This window comes from Gymnodraco acuticeps, unplaced genomic scaffold (genome assembly GCF_902827175.1).
Source record: "Gymnodraco acuticeps unplaced genomic scaffold, fGymAcu1.1, whole genome shotgun sequence".
Taxonomy (NCBI): Eukaryota; Metazoa; Chordata; class Actinopteri; order Perciformes; family Bathydraconidae; genus Gymnodraco; species Gymnodraco acuticeps.
Window position 1 is genome coordinate 63,500 of NW_022992244.1, and position 24,625 is coordinate 88,124.

General features: G+C 40.3%; 1 protein-coding gene across 2 annotated transcripts; it reads left to right on the forward strand.

Annotated features, from left to right (window-relative positions):
• The first annotated feature begins 3,849 nt into the window (after positions 1-3,849).
• gsna (gelsolin a) lies at positions 3,850-24,599 on the forward strand. Of its 2 annotated transcripts, none has more exons than XM_034206329.1 (16): positions 3,850-4,090; positions 12,396-12,596; positions 13,428-13,582; positions 13,919-14,080; positions 14,250-14,399; positions 14,477-14,566; positions 15,113-15,245; positions 15,577-15,881; positions 16,202-16,335; positions 16,457-16,547; positions 19,470-19,640; positions 20,639-20,813; positions 21,847-21,968; positions 22,128-22,205; positions 22,301-22,361; positions 23,836-24,599. In XM_034206329.1, the coding sequence occupies exons 2-16, from the start codon at positions 12,404-12,406 to the stop codon at positions 24,003-24,005; spliced, it is 2,190 nt and encodes a 729-aa protein (XP_034062220.1). In that variant the 5' UTR covers positions 3,850-4,090; positions 12,396-12,403; the 3' UTR covers positions 24,006-24,599. The 2 variants fall into 2 exon arrangements, with proteins under 2 accessions (XP_034062220.1, XP_034062221.1); XM_034206330.1 differs by having other exon boundaries at positions 3,929-4,090; positions 12,399-12,596.
• Positions 24,600-24,625: the final 26 nt, after the last annotated feature.

Below are 24,625 nucleotides of genomic sequence, written 5' to 3' on the forward strand. Positions count from 1 at the left end.
TCTCTATCCGCACGTGAACTAAAGGCTTTTTGTAATGCGCGGGCACAATGAATGGCAGATGCACAAGCACGCGCGTGCACATCAGATTGGCCTTTTCAAGCATTTAATTGTATACAATTGTATTGAATAATTAAAGCTTGAAAAAATTATAAAAACACTAACAAATACCAATATAGTTCTTGTTCATGTTGAACATTTTGAGAAACAATGTGGCATCTTGGAGTAGGGTATCCTTAAATCTGACACATATATTTTTGTTTAAAACCCTCTCAGGGAATGCTTTTTGCTAAAGCTATCTAATGCACCACTCATTTTGATCTAGGAGGACATGTAATAGTCAGTGAAAACTGTAAAGCACCTGTCTTTTAATAGCAGTATTAAAATAAACACCTTTGTACATCCTGAACATATATTTCCATGGATGACTTTTGCATTCCAAAATAGGGCTTTTAGACAGAATTTGCAAACTAGATATGTCTCCTTTCCTCACATTTATTATCCTGCATATTGTAAAGCAGCCACAGTCTGCTGGTGCTCTCTGGAGGGATTGAAAAGCTTTTCAAATGTCTCAGTGCCACAAACGCGAAGGTCTTCAGACGTGCGAGTGAGTTTCACCACCCACGTGGATACTTCACATCTCTTTCAGAAGAAGGTTGCCCACGGAACAAAAGAGAAATACAGCATTAATGAGTTGCTAGGAAATGCAAGAATGTTAGAAATTCAATCAAATGGCCGGGACACGAGAAAAGAGGATGAATATTTCCTAACAATGAAGCTTGTTCAGTTGGAGCAGAGCTATCACAACTGCCCGTGGTGGTGCTGTCAATTTCCTTCCAGGCACTGCTTTCTGACACTTCACCTGTCAGGGATTTCAAAACCCTTATATCAACATTTCCAAAGACAAGATCCCCCTCAATCTTCTTCAAACGACCAGCAGGAGTGGACCCCTCTGCTGACCCAGCACCTGCCTCTCATCCCAGAGGCTGAGAGATGACACAAAAACGTATTATTATATAGCATCTCTGTTTAGAGCCTCAGAATTTCTGAGCTGTTAGCCTGAGATTCATAGGATGAACCACAAACCTTGCTGTCAGCTTTTCACCAAGACATGTCTTTGAGTTATGACTAATTGATGGCAGTAAGGGAAGCCCATTTCTGCCAATCTGACAAAAAAAACATGTTCTTACAAAGAGATTTTGCCAACAAAAACAAACAGACTTGGTATGAACTACAGTCGCTATTTTAAGATACTAAGTCATTCTTTTTATTTTCTTATTTTTATAAGTTTCTCATTAGTTTAACAAACCAGTCATTATTTTAAAACACTTTTTTCAAGATATAATGTCATTATCTCAAGATAACAAATCAATACATAGAAAAACAATCTTTTCATTTTTATATACTTACAATTTTTTAAGATAAGTTTCTCCTTATTTTGAAATACTTAGTTATTTTTTGAGATACTAAATCATTATTTTAAGATAATTGTGATGAGATAGTTATTGTTTAGAGATATTAATAAAGTATATCTTGTTATTTTTTGGATACTACAGTCGGCCATGTATTATGTCTCTTGCTAGCAAATGTATTTCGGCAATTTAAGTTAAAGGTCACCTATTATGCAAAATCCACTTTTTCATGTCTTTTATAAACATGTGTCCCCTCTGTGTAAAGAGATTCTGGAAGTTTCAGGAACAAAGACCCCCTCTCTTTTTGTCCTGATCCATTTATATAAAAACCTGAAAATGAGATGATCAGATTTTGGCCACTTTATGATGTCATAATATTTTTTTGGCTTGTGTAACCATTAGCCAATCACCAACCAAGGTAACTTGGAAACAGCACTTTTGAAACAGGGCTGAAACAGAGGGGATTATGGGATGCTATACAATGATCTGTTTGGTATTTCAGCCAAACACTTCAGAGACATGTTTTATATCTGAGACCTTTAAAACTATTGGGCCACCAGTAGGGGTTCGTGGGAAAACATGTTTCCTTGTGATTTGGTTGATCTGTCCACCTCATGTCCCCGGTCTCCAGTGTCCTGCTCTGCCTGTTGAGGCTGGACTTCCTGTCAGGCTGAATGCAGCTTCTGTTATACTGTCCGAAACAGCACGGCACAAAAACAAGACTTTTTTGTTGCGATGTTTTCATCCATGACCGGAGCCTTTCAATGTGTGCAGCTGCTAAATTTAGAAACTAGTTGACGAGACAATGCACATCAGTGACACTCATTTGTTTTATCATCTGTTAATGCAGGGCAACATGTGTTTTCCATGAATCTGTTGTCAACATATTGTCACCAAAGACAGAAAATAATTATTTATATTGCCCTAATAGGACATATTATCGTATTATATCATTATATTGTCAATCACTTTACAACTGCGTCGTTACCATAGCATACATTCATTATGTTTAATGTTATCAAAAGAAGGAAAAAGAGGATAAGTGAGACTATGTTAATGGATACTTTTTTACAGTATTTAAATCAATTGTCATGCTAAGTTATATAAGCTTATAATGCTACTCTGTGAATGCCTTTCTTGTTCAGTCAATGGTCTCATAATTGTCTAGTAAGTATGTCAGTAAAGATGAACACAAATGACCCACTGTTACTGTCACTGTGTCTTTTGTCCACCAGAGGGCAACCAAGATTTGAAAATGTGGGTTTACAATAAGATACAGGGCACTATGTTAATGGGGCCCTGTTGTGCTCATTTTCAGGTTTCATATTTGTATGTTGTGCCTCTACTGCGACATGTTTACATGCTTTAGTGTTCAAAAAGCTCTTTATTTTTCTCATGCGGCCTGTGCTGCAGCACCTCTTTTCACCCTCTGTCTGAAACCAGAGCCCAGTCTGCTCTGATTGGTTAGCTGGCTGTCTCTGTTGTGATTGATCAACCGCTTAGAGTTGTCACAACAATAGGAGCTAGCCAATAGCAGCTCAAGTGTTACATGGTGATGTCAGTATGTCACGGAAGGAGCCCAATTAAAAGGGTGAAAATAACTTTACTGTATGTTACTTTCTGTAATGTTGGCCAACACCAGTCGGTGTCCTCAATGACTGCAGGGCTCCTACATTTTCAGACATCTTAATACGAATAAATGATATTCTTAGGGGGAGTAGTGTCACAGAAGGCCGATCAACAAGACAGACAAAATAAAAAATAAAAAGTTCAACAGGGTAAAAAGCCTAATTCTGACATGGACATCTGATTTCTCTTTTATCCTTTGTATTGATGGGATTGTACGATACAAACTAATACATTATGTCAGGGGCTGTGTTTGCTAACACTATAGTGCACTCTGCCTGAGTTAATCACATACATAAACAATGGAAAAGATGGAATATTAACAGGATGAAACCATAACTTGCTCCAGTGTTTGCTTGACAATTGAACACCTGCAGCAGTCACCACCTATAGCTGTCGGAGTGCCTTTGTACCTTTGACCCTAAGTTGAAAAACAATGATTATGCACATTCTCCATTACAGTAAGTGTGTTAACCAGACTGTAAAGAAGGAACAAGGTGTGCCCAGTGAGCATCAGTGGGTGCAGTAATCTTCTATGCATCAGTAGTACACCAGGTAGGGGCAGTGTTGGACAAAGATGTACTCTGTTGGAAACAGGAAGTGCAGACCCTAGTCAGACAACCCCTGCCAAACATTTTTTAAATCAAATATTTTTCTATTCTTTTATTGAGTAATGGTTTGGCATCACTAAAGCAAAATAAAGTTGAGTGAATGTATGACCTATTAACACAAAAAACATGGACTCTTTGTAATCCGATTCAAAGAGCAAAACCCTCACCTTTATGACGCATGAAGTAAAATCATTGCAGACAAGCTTATTATTCATAGTCTCGATAGATTGCTGGACAAAAATGATTTATTTAGATTCATAAAGTCACACGTGTGCATGTATGGGCCGCCCCTCTGCAGCGGCGGTGCAGGGGAGGGTCATAACGGGGAGTGTCCCGGGCCAGAGGCATAAACAGCCGACTCGACGACTCTCTGCTCCCGCTGCAGCTAGAAGCGCTCACCGCGGCTATCTCAGGTCCAAACCGATCACAACCCACACTTTTCAGGTACGTTTAACCCCTCTTACTTCCACGAAACTATATAGTATAGTATATAGTATATATAGTATATAGTATAGCCTGTTAAGCACAGATTGCAGGACGCTGATTTAATGCCTTGATTACAGCATTATTAAACAGTTACTTTCCACGTAGGCCGGAACAAAGATTTGAGAGGCTGGGAAGGAAAGGGAGTACATTACTTCTTCTAGGCTGTACGGGTTTACTTTAACATGTTTGTCAAGCCCACTTAAAGTAGTGTAAACCCTGCTTTTATTGTCAAAAGTGCAATGCAGTTGCCTCCATATATGGACAGCAGTGGAAAACCTGGAAGATGATTACAAATGTTGAGTGGGCTTTAACTGCACATTCTTCCTGAAAGTGACGTCAACTTGCCATGATGGTGAACCCAAAGCAACATAAACATGTTATTATGCTGCATTACATGAAACAAAGTCACTTGTTTGAGCTTCTGAGTATAAAACCTGTGAGATTTCCTCAGCAGCTGTTTGCTCGTCTTTATTTAAGGATAGCTGTGGTTGCCATAGAAACCCACAACCAAATAGAGGAACTGAGGAAGTTAATCACAGCATCCTGCAACATGTGGTTATAGGGACGTGCGTCAGACAGTGTAGAGCAGGGCTATTCAATTAGTTTTGAATGGGGGCCGTTGATGAAAATGATCCAAAGCAAGGGGTCGGGAAAAAAGATGGCTTGAAATATCAGCAATCATATTAAGAGCTTCAGATACAGTAAATACTACAACAGCATAGTGGAGTGCATATATTGTGTTTAATTAAATCAAACAACATAGCCCCAATAACTAAATGGCAAGTGCAGAACTCAGTAGGCCTATGTGAAGCTAATTTAACCATCAACATCATTTAATTTGATTTAATTTAGGTGAAATTATCTAATCATTCACACAGAGATGCAATCAATGACAGGAGTTGTCTACAGTAGCTAGGTGGGTTCGAAACAGCCCTGGTGTAGAGTGTATGTGTGAGAGATAAAGACAGAGTTTTGTCAGCCAATCAGGAAGCGCTGTGTCAGATCAACGGGACAGAGATTAGGGGATCCTGAACACAAGCCTCTAATAACAGCTGTTTGCATTGTTCTGTCTAAGATTGCAGGACAGCTGGATGGTGTGGATGTTTGTAGTTGCACATATTCTCCATATTCAAGTGTAGGTCTTGAGAATCACCTTTCTAGGTTAAAAACTATTAAAAAAAACACAGAGACACTGTTTGTGATCTCACTAAAAGGTTTCTAAGGAGACATTTTTTTTCATCCACTGGCAACAGAAATCTAAATTTAGTGTCCGTTCCTCCCATCACAGCGTCATTAGCTTTAAGTATTTTACTGTAAACAGAAGTTATATTTACATCTCTTGACAAGCATCCTCTCGTGGTTTTGCAGTCATATTAACTGCCTTCTCTCAGTAGCAATAGTGGAGCTAGCATGACAAACAAACCCGCCCCTAGGAAGTCGGTGGAAATGTGACCTTACACGCCCAATACAAATTTATTTGGTGATTTGGAGGTCAGAAAATGTCCAGTTTAAAAATGGGGAACCTATATCATACTATATGTACCATTGTTCTAGCATTTAAAGTACTGTATTTCAATGTAAAGCACATCCTAACTTTGTAATGACATAGATTGTTCGAACAATGGAGGCAGCCGTTCCCTTACGTTACCCGCAAAGTTTCAGTAGACCTAACCTAACCATATCTCATTGGGGTGGCAACCAGAAAATGCTCATATGAATAATATGTAGGAAACAGTTACATGATTGTTGGGTGGGGCATTCACAAACATATCTCAAATATTTCTTTCTTCAAGCCTTAAAGTGACATGCGGGGATTTTCCTGAAAATCAATGTTAACTCACACAAATGATCCCTTTCATCGTCACTAATGACCCACTGGAAGTGTGTATCTGTATTTGCAGCAGCCTTCTGACTGGATTTTCTTTATTCAATTTCATTCTGTTCTGTGGGGTCGATTCTCAGTGTCAAAGTCTGAACAAAGCTTGGCAACCAGGTGCCAGATCGTAAGCATCAATCTAAGAGGAAACTATGACAGACACCGTGACCGAAAAAACAGGCAAATAATACAAACTGTTTATTATCTCTTTTAAACTTCAGGACAATAATCTGCTTAGAAAGCTGAGGGTGAAGCTAGGTTTCTTTTTCAGAAACAAGTCCTGTTTCTCACTTGAGGCCAGGAAAAGGCTATTCTCTGTGACCTTTTTACCTGTGCTGGACTATGGTGTTCTGATCTATATGAATGCACCTGCCCATTACCGCCTATCACAGTGCACTGAGATTTGTTACAAATTATAAAGCACTTACTCATCACTGTACCCTGTATGCCAAGGCAGGTTTGCCTTCACTAACTGTACGGAGGATCAGTCACTGGTACATGTTCATCTACAAAGCCATGTTGGGAACTACCATCTTATATCTGCTCTCTGATCACACAGAGAGTTGCAGGTAGCTATTGCCTGAGATCACATGATGTGGTTTTGTTACATGTGCCAAGTGCTAGGACTGACTTAGGGAAAAAAGCTTTTATGTGTGCAGCTCCTCTGTCTTGGAACAGTCTGCAAAAATAATGGAAACTGCGCAATTTGGTTCCACTGCCTGTTTTTAAAGCTCGGATAGATGCTATGCAATCTGATACTGTTGGTACCTGTACATGTCGTTACTAGGTATGTAAATTGTAAAATGTCCTTTTTGTTTTTATGTTTTCTGTTTTTATGTCTTCATGTGTAACCTACTGCAGACGGTCTCCCTTGAAAAATAAATTGATGATCTCAATGGGATTCACCTGGTTAAATAAAGGTTTGAAATGAAATGAAATTATGTAAGGAAATATTCAAGGCAAATCGGCACTCTGACGCACCCTCCTCTATAAATGAACTCTATATCTTTTATTAGGTAGATTATATTCCCTTTCTCATCAATGAACGTTTTTTCAAAGCAATAGAGTGAAATCCAGATTTGTTAGCGCCTTTAATATCCTCTAATTGAGAGACCAACTTTCAAAATCTCTTTTAAAACAACATTAGAAGAGAAGAAGTTAGCAACAGAGAACATAACTTGTTCAAAAAGTATTTGAGCATTTCCCCATTGACTTCTTTATGTTCCATATTGATGCACAAAAGGGCCACACCTCTGAAATAAAACACACCTAGCTGCTTTGCAATCTAGGCCATTTGAGTGTACATGCTATGATTAATTCTGCAATAAAAGTGGTTTGAGATAGATGGTTCCCTCTCATATCCTTTAATAACCATTCATATATGAGCTTGGTTATTTACTCCTAGTCATAAACAGCCATTTTGATTGTCTTTGTCTTACACTGTGCAAACAGAGTGTGATCAGTTCAGATCTGCAGGACAGCTGCTCCCTGCAGAGTGGAGAAAATGAGTCATCGAGAATCCTTTCTGAAAGAAGAATTCCTTTTTCTTTTTTTTTACCCAGAAACTTAGATTACAAACTATTATGATCTTGTTTTTGAAGTTGGACACCAGCAGACAAATCACATGAGATGAAATAATAAATCATCTGACTCCACTTGTGCTTTCTGCACAGAGGATCGAGTTCTGAGGCCTCAAGGGGAAGGCAGACACAAAAGAGAGGCTGGTAAATATGGGGGAGGGGGCCACATAGCTGAGGTTGGAATGACAGACTCACTCTATGATTATTTGGAGGCGAGGGCAAAGAGCCTGCAGCGGGGGTGCAAAAACTCGATGAATCCCTCAGGCTCTGCAGTGCGGGCCTGCAGACACCATATGTTTTTCCCAGCACGCCTGAAGAGAAGCACTCTCCAACAGTCATGTGACCTGTTCTATTTTGGCTTGAGCTGCGTGTGTGTTGAATCAAACCACCCCTCCCTGAGTCACTTCATCCAACGGGGAACTACCAAAAACATTCATAGTTTATATAGTTTAAGTCAGCTTCAATATTCGTACATTTTTTTAGATCTAATTCTCTAACCTTCTCCCACATTCTTGTAAGATTTATTTTTGATCTACACCTTTTGTCACAGCTGTTATCACATTTTGTAATACTGGCTTTGAGTTTTCAAAAGTCTGAGGGGAATCAGACGCTCAGTATCCCTTCTGATGTGACATGCGGTATCAAAGTGTGGGAGAAAACAGCTCTGATGTGAGGACACAGATGAAGCATTTCTCTCCGTTACAGGGAAAGATCACAGTCAAAGGCAGTCAAACTTATATAGAAACTAAAAAGCCCTCAGAAGAAGAAGGTATCATTTCGGTAAAATGAGTAGAGGTATGTGTTGGCCGCTGTTGAAGTAAGAGACATGAATGGGTACATTTGTCATAAACCAGTAGCCTTTAATATGCCCTAATGTCCTAGTTTCTTCCCCTCCGCTACCGGCCTCTTAAACAAGGCCCGGCCCCCCCCACTGACACTTACCTCAGCCACAACGTAGTCTCTATATGCATTACATTAATGCACACAATGTTCAATACTGCTTACTGCACATATTCTTATTTCATATTTCATAGTTTATAATTCATTACATTCTATTTCGCTGTAAATTACTGCTTTATTTTATTGATATTTTATTACAGTGTCCTTAAAGATTTTTTGTTTTATTTTAGATTTTTTGTTTTATATGGAAATTCTTTGTTTTATATTTTATGTCTGCACCACGACATCAAGTCCAATTCCTCGTATGTGTGAACCTACCTGGCAATAAACCCGTTTCTGATTCTGATATGTTGCCTTCAGGGACTCCAATTCAATCCAATTAAACTTCACGTCTGTAATAATGACGATCCCCAAGCTCGGCTCACATTTTGCCCACAAGCTGTTTTCATATCTCTCTGGGTGTGTCACTTTAAGTTAATGAATGGCTGTATATCATCTAAAGCAGAAGTCGTTTATTTATTACCAGTTTTTTGGAAACATAAATCATAAAATGTTATTGTATTATTCTGTTGTATTCCCTGCTGCTTTTAGGAAGTAGCAGTGTGGAGTATGTAGTCCTATTTCTCCTCTTTTGTTTTGTATGCTAAGCTAGGCTAATTAGTTCCTCGTTGTAGCTCATTGGTAACCAACACATTAGTGATATCAATCTTCTCATGGGACTATCTGGGGATAAAAGTATTTTTCTACGAACTTGAGCTGTTCCTCTAACTTAATAACGATAACTGGGCGCCTTTTAGCAGACATTTGTGCGAGATATCATGAATCAGTTCCACTAAATTACAGACTTGTTATATTATTAAATATCAGTCCACTTTGTCCAATCACTGGATGAAAGACATCCACAGGAACTTTCTTTGATTGCTCTTTGATAAACACGTCTCTTATAAAAACTGCAATGCGTGGTCTCTAATATGTCGGGATATGGCGATATTATTCAGGTTAGGAGCATTATTTGACATAAATACAGTGCTTTTGTAATGTCCATATACATTGGGGTTTTCAATACAGTTTGTGAAATGTGGTCTCTTGTCTGTTATGGTCACCTCCTTACAAATATCCAACAGTTTTCAAGGGTGGGTTTGAGATTCTTGCCCGAAAGCCATTCCCACATTTTTGGTTGAAAAGGAGAAACATGCCTACTTTTATGAAAGACTTGGAAACCAACAGATATTTGTGTATGCTCAAATATTGCGACACAGACCTTTTGGAGACAGTGGTTGAAGGACTGAAAGAAGGAGTCTGTTTGTGCATCTGTCCACCACAGTACCATATTTTGACGGAATATTGGTGGAATCTTCATTTTCCTAACTCATTAACCAACGACCAGATAGTTGTTTTTTTGCAATTAGGCTTGACAAATTAGGGATCCCACATTGGGTTAGCCATTGGGTTAACCCTAACCCTCCCCCCCGGGCTTTGTTAAACCTTCCTGTGTGAGGTTTGCTGTCTGACTTTTGTAGCATTACAGCTTCTCCAGGCTGGTAATATCACCAGACTACTTTAGAGCCACTGTAGGAAAATGTCACATCTTCCGTCAATAATGTTCCCAGTGGAATCGCCCAGAAGTCTCACAACACAGGCGCTCAGTGTCATGGAAGTTCAGATGGCTCCTGACCTGGTATGACTCCAGGTTAACCCGCAGTTTTGGCTACTTTTCCTGTGTTGTTGTCTGCATAATTGTAAAGGAATTAGTCAAATGTTTCATTATCAGACACCAAATAAGCCACATGTGCTGACACCAGGACAAAAACCTCTAAAGTTAACTGAAAATGGTTCTTTTCCACAATTATCCACTTTACTTTTCCATGCTGAAACATTCCTTCGAAGTTCTGCTCAGAGCGTCTGGCTGTTACATAAAAGCAGAGCAGAAACAGGGGAAATAGGAACCCCAAAATTGTTGGTCTTGTTACTTGAATTTGGATCCACTTCCCACTTCCAGGGTCACGATCAGATTCCTGCCGTGTTTGTGGGCAGACGGCCGCCTAAAAGAATGGGAGATTCTTGTTAGTCGTGCAAATTGAGGGGCAGCGTTCCTGTGGAAAACTACATTCTGTGTTCATTTTGAACTGCATGACCTCCAGTTTTAGTTTTTTGGTAAATATCTGCACCTGAACAGGTTATTAAGGTGGACACTGAGGGCTTGAATGTCGTATAAGAACATAATTGGATTAAATTAGCAAGATAAAGTAGAAACGCACCATAAATGCTCAAAGGAGTCCTTTTCTGAAAGGTCAGGCTCTAAATTGAGAACAGAGCTCGATTCAGAGAGGCGTTTGCGCTCTCTCTGCAAGTTAAAGGCACTTTGTAAGTTAGAGTTTATTGTTAAAGAATGAAGTTATTGTATCGTTAAAGAGTAATCTAGCAAGTACATGTACATTTTTAAAACTTTGCCAAACCACTGAAACTTCCTTTGGTATGCCGTCTTTAATAAAAGGGGCCTATTCTGCTCATTTTCAGGTTCTTATTTGTATTTTGTTCCTCTACTGTGTCATGTCTTCATGCTTTAATGTTCAAAAAGCTCTTTATTTTTCTCATACTGCCTGTGTTGCAGCACCTCTTTTCACCCTCTGTCTGAAACCAGAGTCCAGGCTGCTCTGATTGGTTAGCTGTCTTGCTCGGTTGTGATAGGTCAACTGCTTTGAGATGTACCGCCCCTTAGCTTCACGTACAGTTTGTTGTGGAGCACTAACCAATAGAAACGTGCGTGTTACATAGTGACTTTGTGATTTTAGCCTTTACAGACCAATTACATGCACAAAAACCTATAACACACTACAGGAGAGGGAAACCCCCATAAAGAATAATACGACCCCTTTAAGAAAATATAAACATAAACAATTTAAGACTGTGCAGCATCAAAAGCAGAAACTTAAATATAATCGGTCCTTTGAATTTGTGAAACATGTCCAACAGAATCAGCTGATTACATCGTTGTTCATTGGTTCTGGTTCAACTCCCAACTTAAAAATCTCAAACATCCACACATGCTAGACTGAGGGGCAAGTGGCTGTAATCCAATGCAACACACACACACACACACACACACACACACACACACACACACACACACACACACACACACACACACACACACACACACACACACACACACACACACCACACACACACACACACACACACACACACACACACACACACACACACACACACACACACACACACACACACACACACACACACACACCTACTTGAAACACTGCATGTCCTTTATGCTCTCAGATATGGCTGAAGTGTATGGTATGTGTGTGCATGGATGTTCAGGAGGTGTTCTGACTGGGATGAGACAGCTGTCGGACTGCTGAAGAGTCTATTAGGGCTTTACTGTATATACTATGAGACCTTAGAGACATGGGTAAAAAAACTGAATCAAGATTACGGTGATAGCAGATTTATTTTTCTTATCTCCAACCCCATGTACTGTTTTGTGATTGCATGCTTGAAGTAAAAACAGAGCAGAAATGTCGAGTTATACACATATTTTCCTATATACTGTATACATATATTTTCACACACGGGTTTCTTTTGCCAGTTATGACTACGCCTGAGTCAGAATTTCCTCTTCCTGCTCACATGAGGAAACACCCTGGTCAGTGACTCACCCTGCTGTACCATTAATATCTAACTATAACCATAAACTTTATCTTTGTATCCATGGCAACACCTCAGCCTTAAAAGGGAGTGGCTTTCCAAAACAGACATCTCACACATAGGGTTTTCTAGTCTTACTTATAAAAGGTTATTTTCTATGGCTCTTATCTCTGCAGTATTTGACCGCTGCATGTTGAAGAGAGTATAGAAGCTAAATCTGAGCGGTGTGATTTCCCAGCAGGCAACATGGCAGTGCACCCAGAGTTCGATCGCGCCGGGAAGAATACGGGCCTCCAGGTGTGGAGGGTGGAGAACTTCGACCTGGTGCCCGTTCCCGAAAAGTTGTATGGGGGATTTTACACCGGAGACGCCTACCTCATCCTCAACACCATCAAGCAACGCTCCGGGCATCTGCAGTACGACCTGCACTTCTGGCTGGGTGAGAACAGGAAGACGGATATTATGATCAGAGAGAAATAAGCAGAAGGGAATATCCACTTTTAAAATATGTTCATTTATTATCCCGGAGTGGACATTAGCTTATTGTTTTCTCTTGTCCCCTAAGGTTATTCGTAGAAAACGTTTCCACAGATACAACACATTGAAAGAAAAAATCAACTCAATTATTTGAGCAATAAGCATTTCTAAATTCCCTATCAGACCATTTGCATGTTCTGCTCTGTGGATGAGAAGCGAAAAGCCTTCTGTCCTTACATTTGTAAATATTTGTGTTTACTGCTGCTGTTGTGTTTTATGTTTCTGCTGCGTCTCATCCTGCTTGATTTGATCAGCATCTGAAACTGTGACAGGCCTTATTTCCTGGAACAGATGTGCGCTGTGATTGTACTTGAAAGGCTTACATGGCAAACACTTTGTCAACGATCTCAAACCTAATGTAGTGCACATGATGTTTTCATTTCAGTACAAGGCTTTTTTCTAGACCATTTTGCACACACACACACAAATACTCAGAGGTGGAAGAAGTACTCAAATGTGTTGTGGTACTAAAGTAGCTGAGTCGTGCCTTTTATATTTATTTCAAGTCTTTTTTTTGTCAATTGGACTGATCATTGTAAAGCTTTTACCAACAAACAGGATGTGATGTAACCCACCCCGATGCTGCTGAACACAAACACCTTTGTTGCATGTATACATATGTGTGACTCATTTGGAGAAGGACCTCATCAAACACAAAATGAGACTACGGGTAGAGTTACAGTACAAAATGAAATGATTAATATGGAGAACATCTGTGGTTCCTCTGGTGCAGGTGACTTCTGCACCCAGGATGAGAGCGGCTCGGCGGCCATCTTTACGGTCCAAATGGACGACGCCCTGGGGGGGTCGCCCATCCAGTACCGCGAGGTGCAGGGACACGAGTCCAAAACCTTCCTTGGCTACTTCAAGTCTGGACTCAAATACATGGTAAACGTCATGTTGATAGCTTTTGCTTTTGTTTTAAACCTACGAACGTGTAGGATCCAGTCTTCTCTGATACCATTATTTTGTTCATCTATAAACAATTCTTACATTTTCATTTGTTTTGTTAAGGTTGGATGAACTTTTATTAATTGTAATAATTTTAGATAATTATTCTATAAACTAAATATTGTTACTTTACCTTTTATACATGGTTTACACCTATATATATTTATTAATTTGCCATTACTGTATCATTAATATTACTTTGGTATTATGTTAATGGTTCTCTTTTCTAAAAGGCTGATATTTTACCTTGAAAATACATCTCTTACCTTTCAGAAAGGGGGCGCGGCTTCTGGGTTCAAGCACGTGGTCACGAACGAGGTGGTCATGCAGCGGGTGCTCCAGGTCAAAGGCCGCCGTGTCGTCCGGGCAACCGAGGTGGCGGTCAGCTGGGACAGCTTCAACCAGGGAGACTGCTTCCTCCTGGACCTTGGGGCTGTGAGTCACTCTGAAGCAAATCATTATGAAATATAATTACTGGACTGAGAGTAGACGTACAGTGCATTGCCAACATGTTGTGTTGAGCAAATAGAAGCAAAGCATTATGGGTATTTTTTATTCTGGTTCCACTTTATTGACCTTCCTTGCATCTGCTCCTCTTCTGCAGGAGATCTACCAGTGGTGCGGCTCCCAGAGCAACCGCTTTGAGAAGCTGAAGGCCACGCAGGTCGCCAAGGGTATCCGTGACAACGAGCGCAATGGGAGGGCCCGGGTCTACGTGTGTGACGAGGGGGTGGAGAGGGAGAAGATGTTGGAGGTGAGAAGAGCGAATCATGAGAAAATATACAGTCTAAAAGCTGAGTTCTGTGTTAAACTGCCCGCTGCCGTCCTCAGGTGTTGGGGCCCAAACCAGAGCTGCCTCCAGGAGCCTCTGATGACATCAAGGCCGACGCTTCAAACAGGAAGAGGGCCAAACTCTACAAGGTGACCCCCCCCCCCTGTACACACACACCATCTCTTTCCCTTTAATATATTATGAAGGGCTTATTCTTTTCCGTTTCAATTTAAAATACAAATCTGTGAATGTTACTTTTTAATTAAAAAAGAAACACAATAAATAACATCGGGAGGAAATATTTTTACGATGCAGGATAATTAAAATGTTTTCCGCTGTTTGTACAGACAAATAAAATAAAACAGTTATACAAAACAACGGAAAATCTAATGTTAAAGTTTGATTTAAAGCAAACCACCATTTATTGTCTTTTGTTTTTACTAAAGCACCCTTAGTTTGCAATTTGTACGTATTCAATTATCAAGTCCTTATTGCAGCAAGAAGACGCCAATTTGTACCATTAACTACAGTATAGTGAACAGGGAGCAGGAAACAAAAAGTTAATCAAATACACATACACATTTCCTTGATTCTGATTCTTAACCAATCTTGATTTCAAATTCTGGGTACTTACAGTGAGAAATTAAAAGCCAACACCGATAACCACCTCTCTTGTTCAACCCCTCTTCCTGCAGGTGTCCAATGCCAGCGGAGGGATGACCATCGCCCTGGTGGCAGCAGAGAACCCGTTCGCTCAGAGTGCGCTGGAGTCCGGAGACTGCTTCATTCTGGACCACGGCTCTAACGGCAAGATCTTCGTCTGGAAAGGTGAGAGCAGGAGGCTGCAGTGGGATCCCCTTATATTTGTTTATATAAACCCTTTCTACTAATATATCAATAACCTCAAGAAGAATACAAAGAATCATTTGATATTCAGGGAGACACTCTAATTAGCTTTCTTGCTAAGCGTTAGATAAGAAGATTGGTACCACTATCCTGCCTGGAAGCTAACTTTTAAGCTAGTCAGGAGACTGTTGTCTAGTCATGAGTCACATCCACAGTTAGATCATCATGCAAATCAGAAAGTATTCCTGATGACGGTCAGTATGTTGTCGAAGTTTGATATCCTTATCACTGCCATCTTTTCTCTTCCTCCCAGGCAAAGACGCCAACATGGACGAGCGAAAGGAGGCCATGAAAGCAGCGGACGAGTTCATCAAGAAGATGGGTTACCCCAAACACACTCAGGTGCAGATCCTGCCAGAGATGGGTGAGACGCCGCTCTTCAAGCAGTTCTTCAAGAACTGGAGGGACAGGGACCAGACGGACGGCCTGGGCATCGCCTACATCGCCAACAGCATCGCCAGGATCGAGAAGGTGGACTTCGACGAAGCCAGTCTGCACGACTCTCCCGCCATGGCCGCCCAGCACGGCATGGTGGACAACGGTGACGGAGAGAAAAAGGTGAGAGGGCGGAGGGTGCTCGTCTGTTACACCTTGTACTGCCGTAATGACCGTTGAAACCATGCCCGTTTAGATACTTAACCCCAGTTTTCTTCCGATGGCATCAACCAAAGCTGTGTGAATGTTAGTTTCCTTTAGAAGATGGCACCTTGTATGGCAGCCTCTCTGAATATATGTGTGAATGGGTAAAAACTGACTTAATTGTAAAAGCACTTTAAGAAGTCGTAAAGACTGGAGAAGCACTTTACAAATGCAGTCCATTTACCATGAAGTCCATTTGATACAAATGTAATTGTCCTTAAACTTGTTTTTCTTGACAGATCTGGCGTATTGAGGGGTCCGACAAGGCGGAGGTGGACCCGGCCACACACGGGCAGTTCTACGGAGGAGACAGCTACATCATCCTCTATAACTACAGCTTCGGAGGAAGGCAGGGACACATCATCTACATGTGGTGAGAATAAGAGAGATGCTAGTTTACCTAAAGCTGAAAAAGGCTTCACTGTAGACTTAACCTTGACTGTAGCTCAGGCTGTGCCTCATTGTTCTCAGTGTAACGATGAAATGTCTCTCAGGCAGGGAGCAGACTCCAGTACGGATGAAATCGGGGCCTGTGCGATCCTCGGGTCCCAGCTGGACGAGGAGCTGGGCGGTGGTCCTGTGCAGGTGAAACACAATGTTCCTTTAGTGGCTTTACGTTTACATGAGCTCATATTCATTTATATAATGGCGTATTGGGGCCATTGAAGGTTTAATTAAATAAGGAGCTAGGGTAGGGTGTAATTTTCAGAGAAATACAATCGTAAATTGACATTATAAAATCTGACATAAGTACTGAAAAACAAATGAGATTATAATGGGATACAAATTTGTGTGAGAAAAACGTACTTAAGGTTCTAATGAGAGATGTTCTCAACGAAACTGCAATTCGTCAGGAAATATTTTTTCCAACTCATTTTGTGTAGGGCTCATTGCTAAAGTAGAATACTAGTCTTAAAAAAAAAACGTATCTTGTAATTTTCTGACTTTATTCTATGGAACGTTTCATTTCTTTTGGTACAATCCTCTTTTTCTTAACTACAATGGCCCTAAAAAGCTGTTCTTCATGTTATTAAAGTCTCTGCTGTTCTCTGGCTTAGTGAGCTCAGTCCCTTCATCTCTCACCTTTACATCCTTAACTGTTTCTCTCCCTGATGGTTTCCTCTTTGCTGCTGCTTCTGTCCTCCTTGGTTTCCCACCTTTTCTGTGTCATCAGGTTGTTGGTGCTCCTATAACCACTCAGGTATTTTGCTTTGCTTCCCTGCTCCTCTCACACTCTCACAATGACTCAGCACTTAGTCCAGAGCCAGTGACAGTAGAAGCTTCTTTTCTCACCTTACAGAAAATATGAATATTTGGATTTTGAGGGCTTTTGTTTCGTTAGGGCTCTTTTAAGACCTGATTAATGGGATTTTGAGTTAAATTAGATTAACAGTAAATCCATCTCGGTCAAACAGGACATTCCAATGTGGATGTTAGTGGGAGTTTACCTCCTCCGCTGTCGCCAAATGACAGCCCTGTTTACAAACTCTGCTCCGACCTGATGTTAGATCATGAGATAACTTGTAAATAACTGCTGATATAATAGAATAGTATGGAAATAATCTGTACGCTTTGAATGAGTCCTGGCTCTGTCCTCATGTGAGTCTTCATTCATTTCTGTGTTCACACTTCAGTCCTTTACTTTGCATGCACAACTTCCTGTTCCTGATATGTGTGTGTGTGTGTGTGTGTGTGTGTGTGTGTGTGTGTGTGTGTGTGTGTGTGTGTGTGCAATGACCCTCTGTGTGTGTAGAGGATAGAGGAAGACTGAACGGTGGATACAACTCACTTTATTTGTCTCGTTTAGATTGTTGAAGCCTCATATTTTGCTTTAGCTAAACTTTCGATTGTATTATTTTACAGAATAATTCTTGATCCTTTAAGATCAAGTGTGTGATTCCATACAGTGTGGATACATCTGCACACGTCACGTTTGTCAAATTAACTAACAACTGTCTTGCACACGTCTTGGCACTTTTGTATGAACAGTTTTTCAATGTTTACTTTAGTGCACCTGTATCGCTGCATGTTTATTTTATACTAACACTGATACAGTACCTGAGTTTAAGAACCCATGTGAACTATGATGAATGTTGACGTGTCTTTCTAGCAAAACATCAAACTTAAAAGAAGCAAAATAAATGTCCCTGAATATCAAATTAGATTATCAACAGAAAGTTAATTAAGTTTGATTCAGTTACATGTAATTGAATTAATTTTTAAATGTAATTGAATTTGCTTTATTAATATCATATTAAAGATCAAACCTGTTCCCTTAGATAAGAGTCACATTTACAAATAAAGACGATGAATCAGAGAAAATAGCATGTGAACTTTTGGAATTCAGTTGTTGATATAATACAGAAATGTATGTGTGTGTATGTGTGTGTGTGTGTGTGGTCTCGCATTACTATACTTGTGGGGACCTACATCTGTTTACATAGTCACGTGTGGGGACTGGCTTCCCTTATGGGGACAAATTGGAGGTCCCCATGAGGGGAATCATTCATTTTAGGGTGAAGACTTGGTTAGGTTTAGGATTAGGGTAAGGGTAGTGTTAGGCATGTGTTGGTTATGGTTAAGGTTAGGATAAGTCTCCAGGAAATGCATGTAAGTCAATGTAATGTCCCCTGAAGTGATGTATACATGGTATGTGTGTGTGTGTGTGTGTGTGTGTGTGTGTGTGTGTGTGTGTGTGTGTGTGTGTGTGTGTGTGTGTGTGTGTGTGTGTGTGTGTGTGCTAGGTGCAATTCACATGATATACAACATCATATCATTGTCCAGAAATAGGAAGTTGTATCAATACCCACAACACAAGTCAAGTATTACATCAAATTGCAGAAGTAAATATTCCAAATGTGATATAATATATGTTTTCCTCCATACTCCGGTCAGGTCTCTAGTTCTGGGTTAAAAGATGCAGTGAGGCCTTTTAGAGGTCTGTGATTGGCCACCGAGCGCAAAATAATCAAATATTTTATAAACAAAAACAAGGAATCTGTTAATTATTGAACAAATTCACTATTTTACTGCTGGTTAGAGTTTTGAGTTGACAAAAATATCCTTCCTTAGAGGATGCTCAAAGGGTTGCGACTTCTAAGAGTATTTTGGAAGTGTACGGCTATGTATGACAATATGTAAACCCAATAATGATTATTTATCTTTTCTCTCAGGGTTAGCATACTTAGCTGTAATGACAGGTTTAGGAAGAGCTGATAGATATTATGTGAACAGCTGCAGACCAAAGGAACTCAAAATAAACAGAAATTAGACCTAACCTGCGTCATCTCGCTGTGTTCTCAATCCATAAACTCTCAACATCTTGTGGCTCAGATTCATGCTGCCCTCTAGTGTTTTGAGTCGGAATTGCAGCAGACATGTTTTAACAACAACAGAGGGTCTATCACATCACCTTGAGAGATATCCTATTGTCCCAATGGGTGAGGTGTTTTAATGTCAAATCAATCCGATCATCCTTGAGTGTTAAGTTTGTGTTTTGTGTCCCAGGTGAGGGTGGTGCAGGGGAAAGAGCCGGCCCACCTGATGAGTCTGTTTGGAGGACAGCCCATGGTGGTCTATAAGGGAGGAACGTCCAGAGACGAAGGTCAGTCGGCACCCGCAGACACTCGCCTCTTCCAGGTGCGCTCCAACTCTGCAGGACACACCAGAGCTGTGGAGGTAAGAGAGAGCTTACGTCATATAACTTTACCATTTTATTTGTATATACATTATATTATATTATATTCTATCATTTTCTCAGTGATAACAAATAACGAAAAATACCAAAACAAACTTAAATCTTGTGTGTGTAGTTCAACTCTGTCATATATTTTTCCTCTGTGCCCTAGAGCTCCATTGTTGTCCAAAAACAAATCAATCATTATAATGAACAAACAAACACGGAGCACCAAATGTGTATTAATCCACAGCCGACGATAGTCCCAAACAAATGGGTTTGCTTAAAACTACATTGATCAGCTCTTTTAGGAAGTTAATGGGGTTTTTTTGTATATACAATTGAACTCTGTATTTGTTCAGTTGTAACACTTAGGCTGAAGACTGAGTGCTACAGACAGGGTTAATGATTTTGGTGTTAGCATAGCATTTATTATTAGTTAGGGTCAATTATAAATGTAATGCCATCCTTTCTTTAATGCTTCATGCCTAATAATAAGCCATTGAGGATTTTTCTATTTATCCTTTCTTATTAAAAATGCTTAATGATGTGTTCAAAGGTTGTTGGCTGCAGAAGACATCCCTTGATTCTACAAATGAATTGAACTTCAGTAGTAGAATTCTGTATATAATCTTTCTTACCATTTACCAGGACTACACGATACTGTAATAGACAGACAGTTTTTATTTAGGCAAATATTAATTTTTTTCACACTGTCCATTAATACTTCTTTCCTAAATTTGCGTAATACTGGACCATTTTAATATCTATTGCATTCAAATGGGGTCGATTTTGCACCATGTAGAAGAACCTATTGAAGCTTTAATGTACAAAACAGTAAAGTCTGGTTGCTGCCTAATTCACACCAGCATTGCTCGCCATTGCTCTTTTTACTATTTTACTATATTTGTACTACACTGTGTAGTAAAGGCAGTTTGAAACACAATCATTAGAGTTTAAGTAGCACATGTTAACTTATAAAATCTCTGTTTCCATGCAGCTTGACGTGGCGTCATCCAACCTGAACTCCAACGATGTCTTTGTCCTGGTGACCCCCGGAGGCTGCTTCATGTGGGGGGGCGTGGGTGCCAGCGACACGGAGAAGCAGGGAGCCCAGCAGCTGTGTGACATCCTGGGGGTGTCCACCTCCGAGCTGTCTGAGGGAGGAGAGAGTGGTGAGGAAACCTGATGAACAGAGTAAATGCTGTTAAGTCAAACTGTAACCCAGCAGCAGTTAACTAGCTACAAACTGTGCTCAAGCTGTTAAAATAGCACTCTAATATGAAGCTAAATAGTTTTCTTTTCGTATCTGTGCTAAAGAAGGAGCTTGTGATCATCAATATTAAAACAAAGCAGACCTGATTGCATCAGCCCTTTAGATGTTTTCAGTGATCTTGCGATTTGCTCTCAAAGCTCAAGAAGAAACTGAATTCTCTGCTTTGTCTAAAACAAAACCGAGTCAATTTTTTATAAACAGCCTGCTTTTTAAAGACTGGCTTCAGTCGATGGCTGTGAAGACAACAAACCAAAAACTCCTTCGACATTTTATTTCTTCAAGCTTTAGTTTATAACCGTTATTATTCTAATTGCACCCAGTATGAAAAAACGTTTGGTTTGTCAAACTAACTACATGTTAACTTTTGACCAGTGTGATTCAACAACACTTTTTACGTGCATTTTCAAATCAACCATGGACAAAATAATTAGTTATTCTCCCCTAATGTGGACAACATATATAATAATGCAGCTTTAATTACATAGTTTGATATTTTTGGGAAATATGCTTATCTGCTTTCTTGCTAAGAGTTGGATGTGAAGATGTATAATGCTGTCATGAAAGCAAGCTAAATGAAAAGTTACCATTAACGTGTTAGCTTATAAATGGTCAAGCAGATGCTCAAAAAATACAATGTGTTCCTTTTACCCTTTACAATGTTAAGTAAAGAGATACAACTTGTTTATGTGCGAGGTTTAGAGGTGACATTTTCCTAACCCTTTGACTTAGCAAGGCTAGCTTTGTCATCCTGGTTTACTGTCCATATGCCAAGCTAAGCTAAAAAACATCTGAGCTTTATATTTAACTGTGTAATGTAAATAAGGATGGTTCCAAAAAAAAATGTGAATATATATATATCTTAAGCTGCTGAAATGTTTATTTGACAGCATAAAAAACTATAATAACCTGAAGTGTGTCCGTCTTCTTTACAGATGAGTTCTGGGAGGCTCTGGGAGGAAAGGCAGAATATCGCACTTCTACCAGACTCAAGGACAAGATGGACGCTCACCCACCCAGACTCTTCGCCTGCTCCAACAAGACTGGAAACTTCATCGTAAGCTAAACAACTAAAAGACTCCTTTAATCAACAACAACTTGCCTTTCCAGAATAAATGTCTCTGTTACGTTGGAAAATCCACAGAACACAAGGGGTTCTAACAGTTTTTACAAAATCAATTATTGAACATCGTGCAAATCCTTCTTTTCGTCTCAGATTGAGGAGGTACCCGGGGAGATGACCCAAGAGGACCTCGCCACCGATGATGTCATGATCCTGGACTCCTGGGACCAGGTAAAGCAACCAGAGCATTCACAGTCTAAGACATAAATGAACAGCAGTCACCACGATGTAAGGCACCAATGTGTTTAAAACCTTCCTTTTTGTAGGTGTTTGTCTGGATTGGAAATGAGGCCCAAGAGGAGGAGAAGACTGAAGCCATGAAGTCTGGTAAGGACATCTGGGAAAAAGCTCCACATTATGTTATAAGATATGATATTTACTTCTGTGGAGATTACATCATTTAGACTTGTGAAAAAGTAGTAGAGAAAAAGGTAAATGCCACAAAAACTTGCCTCCATGTATACACATTTCAAAATAATTCTTTGCCATCCTAAACTGACTTTTTTGAGAATGCTTAAAGGTCCCATGTCATACTTTTCCGGTTATTACCAGTCCCCTTGTGTGTTATGTAGCTTTGTATGCATGTAAACGGTCTGCAGAGTCACAAACCCTCAAAGTACACCCTGTAGCGAGTAAAACTCTAACACAGAAAATACCTGTCTATGCTGCCCCAGAACGCCTCGTTGGAGATGTTTCTTTCCATTTTTTTCTTCCTGGTCAAAGTGACCTAACGACGACCAAATGGACCAATCCGTGGTGCTCCTCACACACACACACACACACATACACTCAGCCTTATATTTTCTTAGCCGCGCCACTCAGTGGAGTTTCGCCGGCACACACACTCACTCAGCCTTATATTTTCTCAGGCTGTGAGTGTGTGTGTGTGCTCAGGCTGAGTTCCGCGATGTCTCGCTGACCCCACGCAGCAACCAGGAAATGACACCAGTAATACAGCTCACACTGTCCGCTCCAGCCCCGCAACGTCCCGCCAACACGGCACCCAGACCCCACGCAGCATTCTCATCTGTTTGTCATTACTGGTGTCATTTCCTGGTTGCTAACGCCGTTGTAACACATAATCATCACTGATGTTCCGCTGTAACGGTGGTGGACTCATCAGAACAGAGTGGGCGAGCTGACCAATCAGAGCACAGTGAGGGAGGGGGGGGCAGGAGCTCCAACAAGCCGTTTAGGACAGAGTGAATGCACATACTATACAGAGATGCTGTATGAGAAACCAATGTGAGTTTGGAACATTGAACAATGTAAATCTATTCTAGTAGACCTCAACAATGGAATTATGATCAGTAGAAATGGCCATGTCATGGGACCTTTAAGGAGTATTGAGATTTTGTTATATCAATAAAAAACAAAACACATTTAACATTTCAATTGAGAACATCAGGAACATTGCCCAAAAAAAACTACATACAGAAAGAAGCCCTGTAAGGCAGTGAACAAAATATTCTGAATAATTTTCACTCCTGTTTGACTTGACAAAAGAGATTTTAGGTGAAGTTGAGATTTAGTTTTATATGGATTAAGAGAACTGTTTGTGTCTCACTTGCATTGTAGGGCTTCCGTAGAAACAAAAGTAATTTAATCTTATTTCAACTTATTAAATATAAAAGTTTCAAACATATGTGCATTACATCATCAAAAGGTATTCAAAGTGACTTACCTGATACTGGACATCACTGATCAGTTTGCATGTCTTGTATTTTGGTCAAATCAGATTTTTCTGCTCTGCATTTCAAATGCCATGACGCTTAGTAAAGACTCTTCTCTTCCTCTTCAGCGGCCCAATATATTGAGACAGATCCGGCCAACAGAGACCCCCGGACGCCCATCGTCAAGATCAAGCAGGGCTTTGAGCCGCCCACCTTCAGCGGCTGGTTCCTGGGCTGGGACCACGAGTACTGGGCCAGCGACCCCCTGGAGCGCGCCATGGCTGAACTCGCCCTGTGAGACACCCCCCCCCCCACAATCAGCCCTGACCTTCGACCCCGCTGCTCCCCCGCAAGCACTAAGCAATCAGAAGACTGTTAGCCGCCAATACGCCCAGATGTCTTTACCTTTTATCGTGTTTGTGAGGGACACAGGTTGTTTCACTTTGTCTCTAGCAATAGAGCTTTAACACACACACAGGCTTCCTTTAGGATTTGCACTAAAAATTGCTTTATTGAAGCCAATTTTTTTTTATATATACGAGGACTTTTAGACCTGGTCACTAGTGAAATGTAATGCAAACAAATCAGAAACTCACCGCAGAAAGCAATACAGCCGATGCCTTAATACTCTCTTCCTGTAGTTTACAGTCAACCTGATGTTTTACAAAAGGTACTTTTCTAGTTGAAAGTTGCCTTTATAGATATTGCACCTTTAGTTTAGATGCTTCCTTTATTTATTGTTTTTAAATGTCCCAGGAAAGCTTGTGTGATGCTGCCACTTAAAAAAGGGAAACCAACGCTTTGCTGCTTTTCAAACCAGTCACGTCTCTGAACCTTTCTAAGGTTTCCCTAAGCCTCGTCATCATTTCAATAAAACCAGATTAAACGTGAAGTGTTTCCTGTCTCTGATTCAACCCA